At 48.9% G+C, this 16,360-nt stretch overlaps 1 protein-coding gene across 1 annotated transcript in view; it reads left to right on the top strand.

The window, feature by feature from the left end:
• GPR153 (G protein-coupled receptor 153) overlaps positions 1–16,360 on the top strand; it is a 74,834-nt gene that overhangs the window by 45,717 nt on the left and 12,757 nt on the right. The window contains exon 3 of the mRNA XM_069947189.1: positions 537–966. Coding sequence (XP_069803290.1) covers positions 537–966 — 430 coding nt within the window. The remainder of the gene's footprint in view (positions 1–536; positions 967–16,360) is intronic.

The following is a 16,360-nucleotide window of genomic DNA, read 5'->3' as shown; positions in this document are numbered from 1 at the left end:
GTAACATATATAAAGGTTTCCATCATGTCCCCCCTTTCCCTTCTTCCCTCCTGTAACATATATAAAGGTTTCCATCATGTCTCTCCTTTCCCTTCTTCCCTCCTGTAACATATATAAAGGTTTCCATCATGTCCCCCCTTTCCCTTCTTCCTCCTGTAACATATATAAAGGTTTCCATCATGTCCTCCCTTTTCCTTCTTCCTTCTGTAACATATATAAAGGTTTCCATCATGTCCCTCCTTTCCCTTCTTCCTCCTGTAACATATATAAAGGTTTCCATCATGTCCCCCCTTTCCCTTCTTCCTCCTGTAACATATATAAAGGTTTCCATCATGTCCCCCCTTTCCCTTCTTCCTCCTGTAACATATATAAAGGTTTCCATCATGTCCTCCCTTTCCCTTCTTCCTCTTGTAACATATATAAAGGTTTTCACCATGTCCTCCTTTTTGGTTGCTAGGGACAACTGGGCCAATTCTACCAGTTTGATAATTCTCCTCCATAGTGTTTAGTAAAAATTTTCCTCTTACTATCTTTAGGTTAAGCAACACGAAGAAGCAAGCAGTGCACACCGTGATGGGAATATGGATGGTATCGTTTATTCTTTCCACCTTACCCGCAGTCGGATGGCACAATCCCACTCAGAGGTTCTACGCCGGGGACTGCCGCTTTATTGTTACAGAGATCGGCCTGGGCTTTGGCCTGTGCTTTCTCTTACTGATCAGCGGCAGTGTGGTTGTCGGGGTCGTCTGCATCGGAATCTCTCTTTTTCAGACATTTTCTATACAAACGGGGCAGAACATTGACAAAAATAAATTCAACGTGCCCACCATTGTGGTGGAGGACGCTCATGGGAAACGAAGGTCATCCATCGACGGATCGGAGCCCATTAAGACTTCACTGCAGATCACTTATTTGATATCGGGGATTGTATTTATATACGACTTCCTAATGGGATTTCCTATACTGGTGAGTAGAGCCTTGTTATATGTGACCTGGCTGTGTTTGATGCTTATATAGAATATGTATAGAGGTTGGGGTCCGCCATCTTGGGCGTCAGGCATAGATGCAGACTGCATAGGCCAGGGATGGAGAAGCTTCGGCTGTCCAGGCAGGATGGGAATTGTAGTTTTGCCGCAGCTGAAGGGGTGAAGGTTCTGCATCCCTGGTATAGGCCATTGTAGGCTCCGCAGCAGCAGTCGCCATGGTCTGAGGGTCCGCATCTTCCTGTTGCAATGTCCCAGGCCTCCTCATGGCAGCCTAGTGTCGCTAGCTTAAACAGAGATGACATATGATTTGTGTCATAGTTCACTGCACGCGAAAATGAGCAACTGTGCTAAAATCAACATTACAGTCGCTGGGACGGGGACATAAAAGCTTTTCTGGCAAAGACTGCAAAAATCTCCACCCACGGGGAAGAACAATGAAGAGATAGATGGCTGTAGCCCGTCCAACTTCCCAGGAAATGGGCCACAGGTTTTAGTCATTCTTTTATGTTGTAGGGAGATTGCTATGATGCACTGGGACTCTGTGGGACAATGTCAGCACTTTATTCATTGCTTCTGATGCTGTAAGACACGTGCAGGGCGCAGGCAGGCACTCACCCTGTGGTGAAAGGCATGGTGCTCTCCAGCTGTAAGACACCCGGAGGGCACAGGCAGGCAGGCACTACCCGTGTGGTGAAAGGCATGGTGCTCTTCAGCTGTAAGACACCCGGAGGGCGCAGGCAGGCACTACCCGTGTGGTGAAAGGCATGGTGCTCTCCAGCTGTAAGACACCCGGAGGGCGCAGGCAGGCAGGCACTCACCGTGTGGTGAAAGGCATGGTGCTCTCCAGCTGTAAGACACCCGGAGGGCGCAGGCAGGCACTCACCGTGTGGTAAAAGGCATGGTGCTCTCCAGCTGTAAGACACCCAGAGGGCGCAGGCAGGCAGGCACTCACCGTGTGGTGAAAGGCATGGTGCTCTCCAGCTGTAAGACACCCGGAGGGCGCAGGCAGGCACTCACCGTGTGGTAAAAGGCATGGTGCTCTCCAGCTGTAAGACACCCAGAGGGCGCAGGCAGGCAGGCACTACCTGTGTGGTGAAAGGCATGGTGCTCTCCACTCTGGACTCAGTTGTCGGGGCCTCTGTGCTCAGTTGTTGGGGCTTCTGCGCTCAGTTGTCAGGGCCCCTGCATTCAGTTGTTGGGGTCCCTGCGCTCAGTTGTCAGGACCCCTGCATTCAGTTGTCGGGGTCCCTGCGCTCAGTTGTCGGGCCCCTGCTGATGTTATTGGGGTCCCTGCGCTCAGTTGTCGGGGCCCCTGCTGATGTTATTGGGGTCCCTGCACTCAGTTGTCGGACCCCCTGATGATGTTATTGGGGTCCCTGCGCTAAGTTGTCGGGGCCCCTGCTGATGTTATTAGGATCCCTGCGCTCAGTTGTCGGGGCCCCTGCTGATGTTATTGGGGTCCCTGCACTCAGTTGTCATTTTTTAGGCTCAGTTATACGGGATCTTTGCCAAGTGCAGCGCTCCTTACAGCTGCCAGGAATGTAATTAACCTATTTCCCTCCGCTATGTTAATGCGGCCGCGCTCATCCCGCTATTCTCTTAAGGAACGGTTTGGCATCCGGCGTCTGAGAAATTATCATTTTAGGAGATATTTGGCATAATTATATTCTTTAACCCCTTAAGGACGCAAACAGATTTGACCTTAAAGATGCCGCCTCTTTTTAAATTTTTTCATCATTTAATCATTGTTTTCCATAACTTTTTTAAAAAAATTTTCATTGTCCCTGTCACATGGCTGCATGAGAGCGTGGGGTTTCTCCACAATTGCTTTCTGTATACGATATACTATATACTATACTTAGTAACAATACTAATTCTTTTTGTGATTTTTCTACTATGCGTTTCCTGTATATATTTTGCATCCTTTCTTAGTCTGTGCTCACACACTGTATTTGAGGCCTACGAATAAGCTTGTTTTACATCCCCTTTTTGTTGCTTCTTGGAGCATTTTTATATTTGTGCTACAGAGCATTCTCGAGGGGGTTTTACTGAACATCGATTTATGCCAATCAGGTGTTTTCTTCCAACTTTCAAGTGTTTTGAAGCCTTTATGCAGAAAAGCAACACAACACATAAAAAAGTGCAAAAGAGGTGCAAAAAAAAAAAAAAATCTTTCAGATCATCTGGTGTCAGCAAGTTGTACAGATTTGTAATTTACTTCTGTTAAAAATTTCCAGTCTTCCAGTACTTATCAGCTGCTGGATGTCCTGCAGGAAGTGGTGTATTCTCTCCAGTCTGACACAGTGCTCTCTGCTGCCACCTCTGTCCATGTCAGGAACTGTCTAGAGCAGCAGCAAATCCCCATAGAAAACCTTTCCTGCTCTGGACAGTTCCTGACATGGACAGAGGTGGCAGCAGAGAACATTGTGTCAGACTGGAAAGAATACACCACTTCCTGCAGGACATACAGCAGCTGATAAATACTGGAAGGCTGGAGGTTTTTAATAGAAGAACAAATCTCTGGCACTTTCTGACACCAATTGATTTGAAAGATGAATGTTTTCACTGGAGTGCCCCTTTAACAGTTCAAGACATTTACCATGCGTTTATTGTTATAGCTGGTATGCCCCACTGGGGGTAGAACTAAGCTGAGACTTCTTGTTGTGTCTGTGGTGATAAGAAGAGGCTGCTGTAAAGTGATCTGTACAGCATTGCAGCATCATGTGTGACACCAGTAGATAGAGGAGACAATAGCAGCTCCCTGTGGAATGACCTCGTCACAGGTCACAGAGCGCGCTCAGTAATGTCTCACATTCATCCCAAGGGGACAGAGTCTGTCTATTGTCTTCTATGTCTATGAGTTTTGCTGTAAAGCATTTCACTAAGTGCTGTTAAAAACAGCCCAGGCAATATGGCGGCCCCTATAACAATATATATAAAAAAAATTACAGTCAGAAAATAGAAACAGATTAGAATGAAAGAACAAGTTCTAGTATCTGAGTCAGAAAATCTAGGTGACAGCTTCCCTTTAAGAGCACTCCGCAGCTCTCCGTGCAGCATGGCTGCCCCTGCCAGGACTACGAGGAAGCTTCATCTCTACTGTCATGTCCGCCTCTCTGCTCCCTGCCGCTCACCATAAGTCAATAGTTATCGCTTTCTTCCTCGTAAACCCTGCAGACTCCGACATCGCTCAGCGAGGGATTACAGCACAATGGGTTTCAGGGGATTTTCGGGAATCCCGGTTAAAGTCCAGATTAACCTGTCAATATTCTGCCGTGTCTCTTCCGCTTTGTGACTGCGGCTCAGGGTCGCTAATCTCCCACTAAACTGTCTGATTAAATCAGCTGCGTTACACCGCCCAGCGCTAATGCCTCCAGCTGCTAGATTTAAATAATGAGGGGATCAGACCCCCCCCCATCCTGATTGGATATTAGGGATAATAGGGAGCAGGTTCACTTCCTGTCATGTGTCCGGCTGGGCACTAACGTATACAGCACATTGATATATAGCGTTGTGGGAACTTGTAGTTATTGAACAGCTGGAAGAATGTGAGTTTGATTACTTAGGTGATTACTTACTCTGGGCTTAGGAGTCCAGTGGGCGGTGCCACTCAGTGACAGCTGCAGGGGGGACTGACGTGATTATTGCTCGGCTCTGGACTGGAGTTTAGTTGCACAAAGTTTTACCTGTGAAATGCGCTGCATCTGAGGAAAGTTGGCCGATCCTTCCAGCACATTTCACAGGTCACCTCGGGGCGTTGCATTGGGTTGGGTTCCAAAAAGTTGCACATTCTTGCACAAAAGCAGAAATGCATAAAACTCAGTACAAAATGGCAGCAAAGTAAAGGTGCAGGACATCTAGATGGGCATGTTAGTTAGTCTGTCCCTGTTGTGGGGGCTCTGTGGCTGTCCCTGTTGTGAGGGCTCTGTGACTGTCACTGTTATGGGGGTCTGTGACTGTCACTGTTATGGGGGCTCTGTGGCTGTCCCTGTTATGGGGGTCTGTGACTGTCACTGTTATGGGGGTCTGTGACTGTCACTGTTATGGGGGTCTGTGACTGTCACTGTTATGGGGGTCTGTGACTGTCACTGTTATGGGGGTCTGTGACTGTCACTGTTATGGGGGTCTGTGGCTGTCACTGTTATGGGGGTCTGTGACTGTCACTGTTCTGGGGGTCTGTGGCTGTCACTGTTATGGGGGTCTGTGGCTGTCACTGTTATGGGGGTCTGTGGCTGTCACTGTTATGGGGGTCTGTGACTGTCACTGTTATGGGGGTCTGTGACTGTCACTGTTATGGGGGTCTGTGACTGTCACTGTTATGGGGGTCTGTGGCTGTCACTGTTATGGGGGTCTGTGGCTGTCACTGTTATGGGGGTCTGTGGCTGTCACTGTTATGGGGGTCTGTGACTGTCACTGTTATGGGGGTCTGTGACTGTCACTGTTATGGGGGTCTGTGACTGTCACTGTTATGGGGGTCTGTGGCTGTCACTGTTATGGGGGTCTGTGACTGTCACTGTTATGGGGGTCTGTGGCTGTCACTGTTATGGGGGTCTGTGGCTGTCACTGTTATGGGGGTCTGTGGCTGTCACTGTTATGGGGGTCTGTGACTGTCACTGTTATGGGGGTCTGTGACTGTCACTGTTATGGGGGTCTGTGACTGTCACTGTTATGGGGGTCTGTGGCTGTCACTGTTATGGGGGTCTGTGGCTGTCACTGTTATGGGGGTCTGTGGCTGTTGCTTTCTATATTTTAATCACTTATGGGGAGATTTATGCTGCAGTTTTATAGATTCTTTCTGTTGCCCATAGCAACCGACTGCAGCTTCTACAGTAACCAATCACAACTCAGCTTTTACATTGCTCTGGTAAAGTAAAAGCTGAGCTGTGATTGGTTGCTCTGGGGCTTTCTATAATCTTACTATAAGACAGCCGCTTTGTTGCTACTATGGGGGTCTTGTATGGTTCAGGGGGCACTGATGTTGTGGCTGACAATATGGCCGATACATTCCAGCAGCAGAATATCTCCGGATGGTTCTGTAGGACTCTATATGTATTGTTGGGACCCCCATAGACTCCTGTAATGATCTGCAGGAAACCATCACTAATCATGTACAGATCATCATGGATGGAAGTCTAAAAGGAACAGATCTGAACATCACCCACTTCTCCTTCTCTTTCCCACGATTGGTTTTCACCTTTCGGCTCAGCCCCCCCTCCCCCGCTTCTCCCCCCATTTTCCTGTGTCAGATCTATAAACCTATATATAGAAATAACGCTGCCTAAAAAAGATGAAGAAATGTGAGGGTGAAAAGTGCAGGAAAAGCTCCACGTACTTCTACACTGCTTATAGGAAGACGTCTACCCATAGCATAATGGAGGCTGATGGTGATGAGAAGAGCGCCGTCACCTCCAAATAATAAGAGCGCCGTCACCTCCAAATAATAAGAGCGCCGTCACCTCCAAATAATAAGAGCGCCGTCACCTCCAAATAATAAGAGCCCCGTCACCTCCAAATAATAAGAGCATTGTCACCTCCAAATAATAAGAGCATTGTCACCTCCAAATAATAAGAGCCCCGTCACCTCCAAATAATAAGAGCCCCGTCACCTCCAAATAATAAGAGCCCCGTCACCTCCAAATAATAAGAGCCCCGTCACCTCCAAATAATAAGAGCCCCGTCACCTCCAAATAATAAGAGCTCTGTCACCTCCAAATAATAAGAGCCCTGTCACCTCCAAATAATAAGAGCCCCGTCACCTCCAAATAATAAGAGCCCGTCACCTCCAAATAATAAGAGCATTGTCACCTCCAAATAATAAGAGCCCCGTCACCTCCAAATAATAAGAGCGCCGTCACCTCCAAATAATAAGAGCGCCGTCACCTCCAAATAATAAGAGCCCCGTCACCTCCAAATAATAAGAGCCCGTCACCTCCAAATAATAAGAGCATTGTCACCTCCAAATAATAAGAGCATTGTCACCTCCAAATAATAAGAGCGCCGTCACCTCCAAATAATAAGAGCGCCGTCACCTCCAAATAATAAGAGCCCCGTCACCTCCAAATAATAAGAGCATTGTCACCTCCAAATAATAAGAGCATTGTCACCTCCAAATAATAAGAGCCCCGTCACCTCCAAATAATAAGAGCCCCGTCACCTCCAAATAATAAGAGCCCCGTCACCTCCAAATAATAAGAGCCCCGTCACCTCCAAATGATAAGAGCGCCGTCACCTCCAAATGATAAGAGCCCCGTCACCTCCAAATAATAAGAGCCCCGTCACCTCCAAATGATAAGAGCCAGGTCACCTCCAAATAATAAGAGCCAGGTCACCTCCAAATGATAAGAGCCAGGTCACCTCCAAATAGGGCTGGGCGATATGGCCAAAAAATAAAATCTCGATTTTTAAAAAATTTTGGACGATTCTCGATTTAAATCTCGATTTTTTTGTTTTTGCTAAATAAATAGGACATTTTTCTCCCTGCAGCATCAGATACGATTTTATTGACGTTTGAGACAACTATATTGTTTCCCAGTGTAACAGTGCTCCTCCTGTGCCCCCATGTAGTAGACAAACACATTGTGTGCCCCATATAAGTAGTTTTCCCAAATATGTGCCCTATGTACTCTGTGCCCCCATATAGTATAGGCGATCTTCTTTGTGCCTTCATCTAGGTAGGGAGTAGTAGTGAGGGTATAGTGGATAAGGGGTGTAATAGTACAGGTAAAGATGAGGAGTGTGGTAGTAGTACAGGTATAGATGATGGGTGTAGTAGTACTACTGAGGGGGTATGGGGCAGGCTGGGGGTCACTGAGGGGTATGAGGCAGGCTGGGGGTCACTGAGGGGTATGAAGCAGGCTAAGGGTCACTGAGGGGTATGGGGCAGGCTGGGGGTCACTGAGGGGTATGAGGCAGGCTGGGGGTCACTGAGGGGTATGAGGCAGGCTGGGGGTCACTGAGGGGTATGAGGCAGGCTGGGGGTCACTGAGGGGTATGGGGCAGGCTAAGGGTCACTGAGGGGTATGGGGCAGGCTGGGGTCACTGAGGGGTATGAGGCAGGCTGGGGGTCACTGAGGGGTATGGGGCAGGCTGGGGGTCACTGAGGGGTATGGGGCAGCTGAGGGGACACTGAGGGGTATGGGGCAGGCTGGGGGTCACTGAGGGGTATGGGGCAGGCTGGGGGTCACTGAGGGGTATGGGGCAGGCTGGGGGTCACTGAGGGATATGAAGCCGGCTGGGGGTCACTCAGGGGTATGGGGCAGCTGAGGGGACACTGAGGGGGTATGGGGCAGCTGAGGGGGTCACTGAGGGGGTATGGGGCAGCTGAGGGGGACTAGGCAGGCGTGGTAAAGTGTCAGGACTGCGCGGTGAGGTGCAGGGCCGGCAGTCAGGAGAGATGTGGTACCGGCGGCTCCAGCCTCTTCACAGAGCCGCGGCTGACCTCTCCCGCCCCTTACACGTTAGTGCCGCGCTGAGCTGCGTCCCGTTCTCTTCCTGTCACACGTGCAGGTCCCGTTCTGTGGAGGAGGCGGCAGGGATCGCAGCAGAAGGAGAGAACGTCGCTGCGGGTCCTGGAGCTGTACAGCGGGCAGCGACGTTCTCTCCTTCTGCTGCGATCCCTGCCGCCTCCTCCACAGAACAGGACCTGCACGTGTGACAGGAAGAGAGCGGGACGCAGCTCAGCGCGGCACTAACGTGTAAGGGGCGGGAGAGGTCAGCCGCGGCTCTGTGAAGAGGCTGGAGCCGCCGATACCACATCTCTCCTGACCGCCGGCCCTGCACCTCACCGCGCCGTCCTGCAACTCTCTCCGGACCCGACACTTTACCGCGCCGCCCGCAATGATTTTTTGTGAAAATCGAATTTACGATTTTCACAAAAAATCAAATCGATTCTAACTGTCTGGGCGATTAATCGAATTAATTCGATTAATCGCCCAGCCCTACCTCCAAATAATAAGAGCCCCGTCACCTCCAAATGATAAGAGCCCTGTCACCTCCAAATGATAAGAGCCCCGTCACCTCCAAATAATAAGAGCGCCGTCACCTCCAAATAATAAGAGCCCCGTCACCTCCAAATGATAAGAGCCCCGTCACCTCCAAATGATAAGAGCCCTGTCACCTCCAATTAATAAGAGCCCCGTCACCTCCAAATAATAAGAGCGTTGTCACCTCCAAATGATAAGAGCCCCGTCACCTCCAAATAATAAGAGCCCCGTCACCTCCAAATAATAGGAGCCCCGTCACCTCCAAATAATAAGAGCCCCGTCACCTCCAAATAATAGGAGCCCCGTCAGAGAGAGACGGGCATCACCTCCAAGTAATAAGAGCGCCGTCACCTCCAAATAATAAGAGACGGGCATCACCTCCAAATAATAAGAGCGCCGTCACCTCCAAATAATAAGAGACGGGCATCACCTCCAAATAATAAGAGCCAGGTCACCTCCAAATAATAAGAGACGGGCATCACCTCCAAATAATAAGAGCCAGGTCACCTCCAAATAATAAGAGCCCCGTCACCTCCAAGTAATAAGAGCGCCGTCACCTCCAAATAATAAGAGACGGGCATCACCTCCAAATAATAAGAGCGCCGTCACCTCCAAATAATAAGAGACGGGCATCACCTCCAAATAATAAGAGCCAGGTCACCTCCAAATAATAAGAGCCCCGTCACCTCCAAATAATAAGAGCCCCGTCACCTCCAAATAATAAGAGACGGGCATCACCTCCAAATAATAAGAGCCCCGTCACCTCCAAATAATAAGAGCGCCGTCACCTCCAAATAATAAGAGCCCCGTCACCTCCAAATAATAAGAGCCAGGTCACCTCCAAATAATAAGAGCCAGGTCACCTCCAAATAATAAGAGACGGGCATCACCTCCAAATAATAAGAGCCAGGCCACCTCCAAATAATAAGAGACGGGCATCACCTCCAAATAATAAGAGCGCCGTCACCTCCAAATAATAAGAGCGCCGTCAGTTCCGAAGTGGCCCCATCATATCAATCATATAATAAAGCCGCACATCCAGCTTCAAGGGACAATGCCATCTAATGGCCTAGGTCCGTGTGACAACCTAAACAAAAAATCTTTGAAATCAACTGGTTCCAGAAAGTGCCAGAGATTTGTAATTTACGTCTATTCTCCAGTCTTTCAGTACTTATCAGCTGCTGTTTGCCCTGCAGGAAGTGGTGTATTCTCTCCAGTCTAACACCGTGCTCTCTGCTGCCACCTCTGTCCATGTCAGGAACTGTCCAGAGCAGGAGAGGTTTTCTATGGGGATTTGCTACTGCTCTGGACAGTTCCTGACATGGACAGAGGTGGCAGCAGAGAGCACTGTGTCAGACTGGAGATAATACACCACTTCCTGCAGGGCAAACAGCAGCTGATAAGTACTGAAAGACTGGAGATTTTTCAGTAGAAGTAAATTACAAATCTCTGGCACTTTCTGACAGCAGTCTGGCTGGTGTATATATGTAGCTATAGTATACATATTTATAGATAATATATATATATATATATATATATATATATATATATATATATATACACTAAGGGCCTCATTTACTAACAATGCGTCGATTTTAATATGTCATTGTCATTTTAGGGTCAGTGCTGCAGGCAGGGCTGTTTTACATTGGTGGGCCCAGGGCACAGCTCTCAAGAGTGCCCCCCCTTCCCTTTCGGCACATTGTATAATGTACTGAAAATGCCCCAACACTGTATCAAGAGCCCCAATACATACAGTAGTTACCTTATAACACTATTTCCACCATACAGTGATTACATATTACATAAAAACTGCACTAAACAAAACAGAAAGATATCACCAATGATACCATTACATAATACCGCCACATCATGACCCCTAACACTACAACCCTATAACAGAGTGCAGTTACATCCAGTGACTCACCGGGGGCGTCTTCTCCGATCAGAGTCTGTCACCTTTTCTTTTTCTCTCCATCCAGCCTGGGCCACCTTGAACATCATCCTCTCAAAAGAAAAAAAGCATATGCACAAAAAATGGTAGCACATCACAAAAATCTTTATTATAATACTAACATAGATACAAAAATACCACATAAATATATGAATGTACAGGAGTAGTAAAATGAGGGAGACAACACCCCAAATACTGCTCTAAATTAAAAACACTAAAATGTCACCATAAGTCCTGCTGGCGATCCAGCCGGGACTAATCTACTACTCTGACTCTGGGCTGTATGTGCAATAACAAAAATCCAACATCTCTACCTAGACAGAGACCCAGTAAAACAAAATATAACCACAAATAATGGAGCATAGGAAAAAAAAGAAAATTGGAAAAGATCACCATATACAGTCCAACAGAATGAGAGTCAGATGGGATAAGAAATCACCCCCACGCATTCCGCCATCTAGCGGCTTCCTCAGGGATGTGGGCAGTAAGGTGAGGGGCATAGTATATATACCTATACAACATGTGAGAGCAATTACAGATTAGATGAAAAAAATATCATACCATATCAATGCCGCTAGAGGTGATATACTTATACAGGCCAACACGAAATGGCCATAATAGTGCGGATAGTACAAATAGTATATTCAAAGAGTGAATAGGTAGACAGTTGCTAACTGGCGTCGGCAGTATATATAAATGATCTAACGCAGTGCTTCCCAACCTTTTCCACCTCGGGGCACCCCTCGGAAAAAAAAATTACCTCGGGCACCCCCTACTAAATAATGTTCTACAAAATAAGAAAACCGTCATACAGGGACTGACAGGTGACGTCTTCTTTGATCTGAGGAGTCACTTTCCCTTTTCCTCTCCATCCGCCATGATGATTTCTTCCAGCTACTTTTCATCTCTTCAGAACCTGCGAGACAAACAATTTAGGCTCCGCACATTTCTAGCAACTTCCTTTCCTTTCTCCCCCCTGTAGGCTCCCATAGTAACTGCGCTCTTTGGTGTTATGTGCAGTAAAGTGAGTAGGAATGTGGGATGCCCCCTGTATGTAGGATCCCCTGCTGTGTCCCCTGTATGTAGGATCCCCTGCTGTGTCCCCTGTATGTAGGATCCCCTGCTGTGCCCCCTGTATGTAGGATTCCCTGCAGTGCCCCCTGTATGTAGGATCCCCTGCTGTGCCCCCTGTATGTAGGATTTCCTGCAGTGCCCCCTGTATGTAGGATCCCCTGCTGTGATGAACTAATAATGCCCCCTGCGGTGCCCCCTGTATGTAGGATCCCCTGCTGTGATGAACTAATAATGCCCCCAGAGGTGCCCCCATGAACTAATAATGCCCCCAGAGGTGCCCCCATGAACTAATAATGCCCCCAGAGGTGCCCCCATGAACTAATAATGCCCCCAGAGGTGCCCCCATATACTAATAATGCCCCCAGAGGTGCCCCCATATACTAATAATACCCCCAGAGGTGCCCCCATATACTAATAATACCCCCAGAGGTGCCCCCATATACTAATAATGCCCCCAGAGGTGCCCCCTATGAACTAATAATGCCCCCAGAGGTGCCCCCATGAACTAATAATGCCCCCAGAGGTGCCCCCTATGAACTAATAATGCCCCCAGAGGTGCCCCCATATACCCCCACATTTCCCACGAGGATTTCGCTGCACCCCTGGCGGGTTCTCCCGTCACACCAGTGTGCCGCGGCACCCCGGTTGGGAAACGCTGATCTAACGCATGCGCAATAGCAATGATGAATATCTATTAATATCGCCGATTATACTTTATATACAAACAATCTGGTTCATGCGTAGCGGCATGTCACTACAATGCCACATATGATGTGATAGAGTGCGTTGTGTAGCTGTAATATCCCATCAACACTATAGGATGTGGTCCATTACTATGATATGGAACCTCAATGCGTATAAAACGGTGAAAAATGGCAAGAATCATCATGGACAAATGTCCTGGACAATGGGGACCTATTACTTATCCAACATATAAGGTGAAGTAGTTACAAATGTAGTAAAAGTGAACCAAGACATGGAAGACTGAATATGCCACCTTGAAGTCTTCTCCTGGCTGTGAATCTTCTCTCCAGAATCTGCCAGACAAATATGTTAGGCTCCATTACATACAGTAGTTAGGTCCCTTGTACCCCTATACAGTAGTTACACCCCTCTGTACCCCTACATAGTTACACCCCTCTGTGCCTCCATAGTTTTAAGGTGTCCCTGTAGTATGTAGACCCTCATGTGCTCCTCCAGTTATATACAGCCCTCCTGTGCGCTCCCCCATTAGTATATAGCCCCCCTGTGCACTCTCCCCAGTAGTATATAGCCCCTCTGTGCTCTCCCACAATAGTATATAGCCCCCCTGTGCTCTCCCCCAATAATATATAGCCCCCCTGTGCTCTCCCCCCAATAGTATATAGCCCCCCTGTGCTCTCCCCAATAGTATATAGCCCCCCGTGCTCTCCCCAATATATAGCCCCCCTGTGCTCTCCCCCATAGTATATAGACCCTTGTGCTCCCCAATAGTATATAGACCCCTGTGCTCCCCAATAGTATATAGCTCCCCTGTGTTCCCCAATAGTATATAGCTCCCCTGTGCTCCCCAATAGTATATAACTCCCCTGTGCTCCCCCATAGTATATAGCTCCCCTGTGCTCCCCAAAGGTATATAGCTCCCCAGTGCTCCCCAATAGTATATAGCTCCCCTGTGCTCCCCAATAGTATATAGCTCCCCTGTGCTCCCCAATAGTATATAGCTCCCCTGTGCTCCCAAATAGTATATAGACCCCTGTGCTCCCCAATAGTATATAGCTCCCCTGTGCTCCCCAATAGTATATAGCCCCCTGTGCTCCCCAGTAGTATATAGCCCCCCTGTGCTCTCCCCCACAGTATATAGCCCCCCTGTGCTCTCCCCCATAGTATATAGACCCCTGTGCTCCCCAATAGTATATAGACCCCTGTGCTCCCCAATAGTATATAGACCCATGTGCTCCCCAATAGTATATAGCTCCCCTGTGCTCCCCCATAGTATATAGCTCCCCTGTGCTCCCCAATAGTATATAGCTCCCCTATGCTCCCCAATAGTATATAGCTCCCCTGTGCTCCCCAATAGTATATAGTTCCCCTGTGCTCCCCAATAGTATATAGCCCCCTGTGCTCCCCAATAGTATATAGCTCCCCTGTGCTCCCCCATAGTATATAGCTCCCCTGTGCTCCCCAATAGTATATAGCTCCCCTGTGCTCCCCAATAGTATATAGCTCCCCTGTGCATCCATTGGTATATAGCCCCCTGTGCTTCCCAAAGGTATATAGCTCCCCTGTGCTCCCCAATAGTATATAGCTCCCCTGTGCTCCCCAATAGTATATAGCTTCCCTGTGCATCCCAGTAGTATATAGCTCCCCTGTGCTCCCCAATAGTATATAGCTCCCCTGTGCTCCCCAATAGTATATAGCCCCCTGTGCTCCCCAATAGTATATAGCTCCCCTGTGCTCCCCAATAGTATATAGCACCCTGTGCTCCCCAATAGTATATAGCTCCCCTGTGCTCCCCAATAGTATATAGCTCCCCTGTGCTCCCCAATAGTATATAGCCCCCCTGTGCTCTCCCCCATAGTATATAGACCCCTGTGCTCCCCAATAGTATATAGCCCCCTGTGCTTCCCAAAGGTATATAGCTCCCCTGTGCTCCCCAATAGTATATAGCTCCCCTGTGCTTCCCAATAGTATATAGCTTCCCTGTGCATCCCAGTAGTATATAGCTCCCCTGTGCTCCCCAATAGTATATAGCTCCCCTGTGCTCCCCAATAGTATATAGCCCCCTGTGCTCCCCAATAGTATATAGCTCCCCTGTGCTCCCCAATAGTATATAGCCCCCCTGTGCTCTCCCCAATAGTATATAGCCCCCCTGTGCTCTCCCCAATAGTATATAGCCCCCCTGTGCTCTCCCCAATAGTATATAGCCCCCCTGTGCTCTCCCCCATAGTATATAGACCCCTGTGCTCCCTAATAGTATATAGCCCCCTGTGCTCCCCAATAGTATATAGACCCCTGTGCTCCCCAATAGTATATAGCTCCCCTGTGCTCCCCAATAGTATATAGACCCCTGTGCTCCCCAATAGTATATAGCTCCCCTGTGCTCCCCAATAGTATATAGCTCCCCTGTGCTCCCCCATAGTATATAGCTCCCCTGTGGTCCCCAATAGTATATAGCTCCCCTGTGCTCCCCAATAGTATATAGCACCCTGTGCTCCCCAATAGTATATAGCTCCCCTGTAGCTCCCCAATAGTATATAGCCCCCTGTGCTCCCCAATAGTATATAGCTCCCTGTGCTCCCCCATAGCATATAGCCCCCTGTGCTCCCCCATAGTATATAGCCCCCTGTGCTCCCCCATAGTATATAGCTCCCTGTGCTCCCCCATAGTATATATCCCCCTGTGCTCTCCCATAGTATATAGCCCCCTGTGCTCTCCCATAGTATATAGCTCCCCTGTGCTCCCCCATAGTATATAGCCCCCAAAACAAACACTGTTACTCACCTAGGTCCACGCATTCCTCTTCTCTTCCCTCTTGAGGCCGCACTTCCTGCGGTCACAAGAGGCTGCACTCCCCTTACCCTCGCGCCGACGCTCCAGTGACGTCGGGCGCTAGAGGGAGAGTGCGGCCTCTTGTGACCGCAGGAAGTGCGGCCACAAGAGTGACTGACAGGGAGGGAGCCAATGGCTCTCTCTGTCAGTATCGCTGCTGCTGAAGCGCAGCAGCGGGCGGGGGCAGCGACAGACAGGGGGGCCCTGCAGGGGGCGCCATGGAGGGGTAATTAGATTACCCATCCATGGCGCTCCCCCCTGACAGGCTGGTGGCCGGAGCCCTGTGCGACCTCTGTGCCCTCTGGTTAAAGCGGTGCTGGATGCAGGTATTGTAAGGCTACATTCACACGTAGCAAGTGTGCCAGCCTCCCTGTCATAAAGACAATCTCGACAGGCTCGCGTACCTCCTCTCTCGGCGCTGAAGAATGAACATGTTCATTCTTCAGCGCGGGGAGAGGAGGCGCGCGAGCCTCCCATAGACTGTCATTATGACAGGGAGGCTGGTGCCATTCCGAATTCCGCCACACTTGCTACGTGTGAACGTAGCCTAAAGGTCAGTGCTGCAGGTATTGTAAGGGTCAGTGCTGCAGGTATTGTAAGGGTCAATGCTGCGGGTAGTGTAAGGGTCATTGCTCCGGGTATTGTAAGGATCAGTGCTGCAGGTGTTGTAAGGGTCAGTGCTGCGGGTATTATAAGGGTCATTGCTGCAGGTGTAAGGGTCATTGCTGCGGGTAGTGTAAGGGTCAGTGCTGCGGGTATTGTAAGGGTCATTGCTCCGGGTATTGTGAGGGTCAGTGCTGCGAGTATTGTAAGGGTCAGTGCTGCGGGTATTG

This window comes from Dendropsophus ebraccatus, chromosome 12, assembly GCF_027789765.1.
Source record: "Dendropsophus ebraccatus isolate aDenEbr1 chromosome 12, aDenEbr1.pat, whole genome shotgun sequence".
In the NCBI taxonomy this organism is placed as follows: domain Eukaryota; kingdom Metazoa; phylum Chordata; class Amphibia; order Anura; family Hylidae; genus Dendropsophus; species Dendropsophus ebraccatus.
The sequence above is the reverse complement of the archived record's forward strand: the minus strand, read 5'-3'. Positions and strand labels throughout refer to the sequence as shown.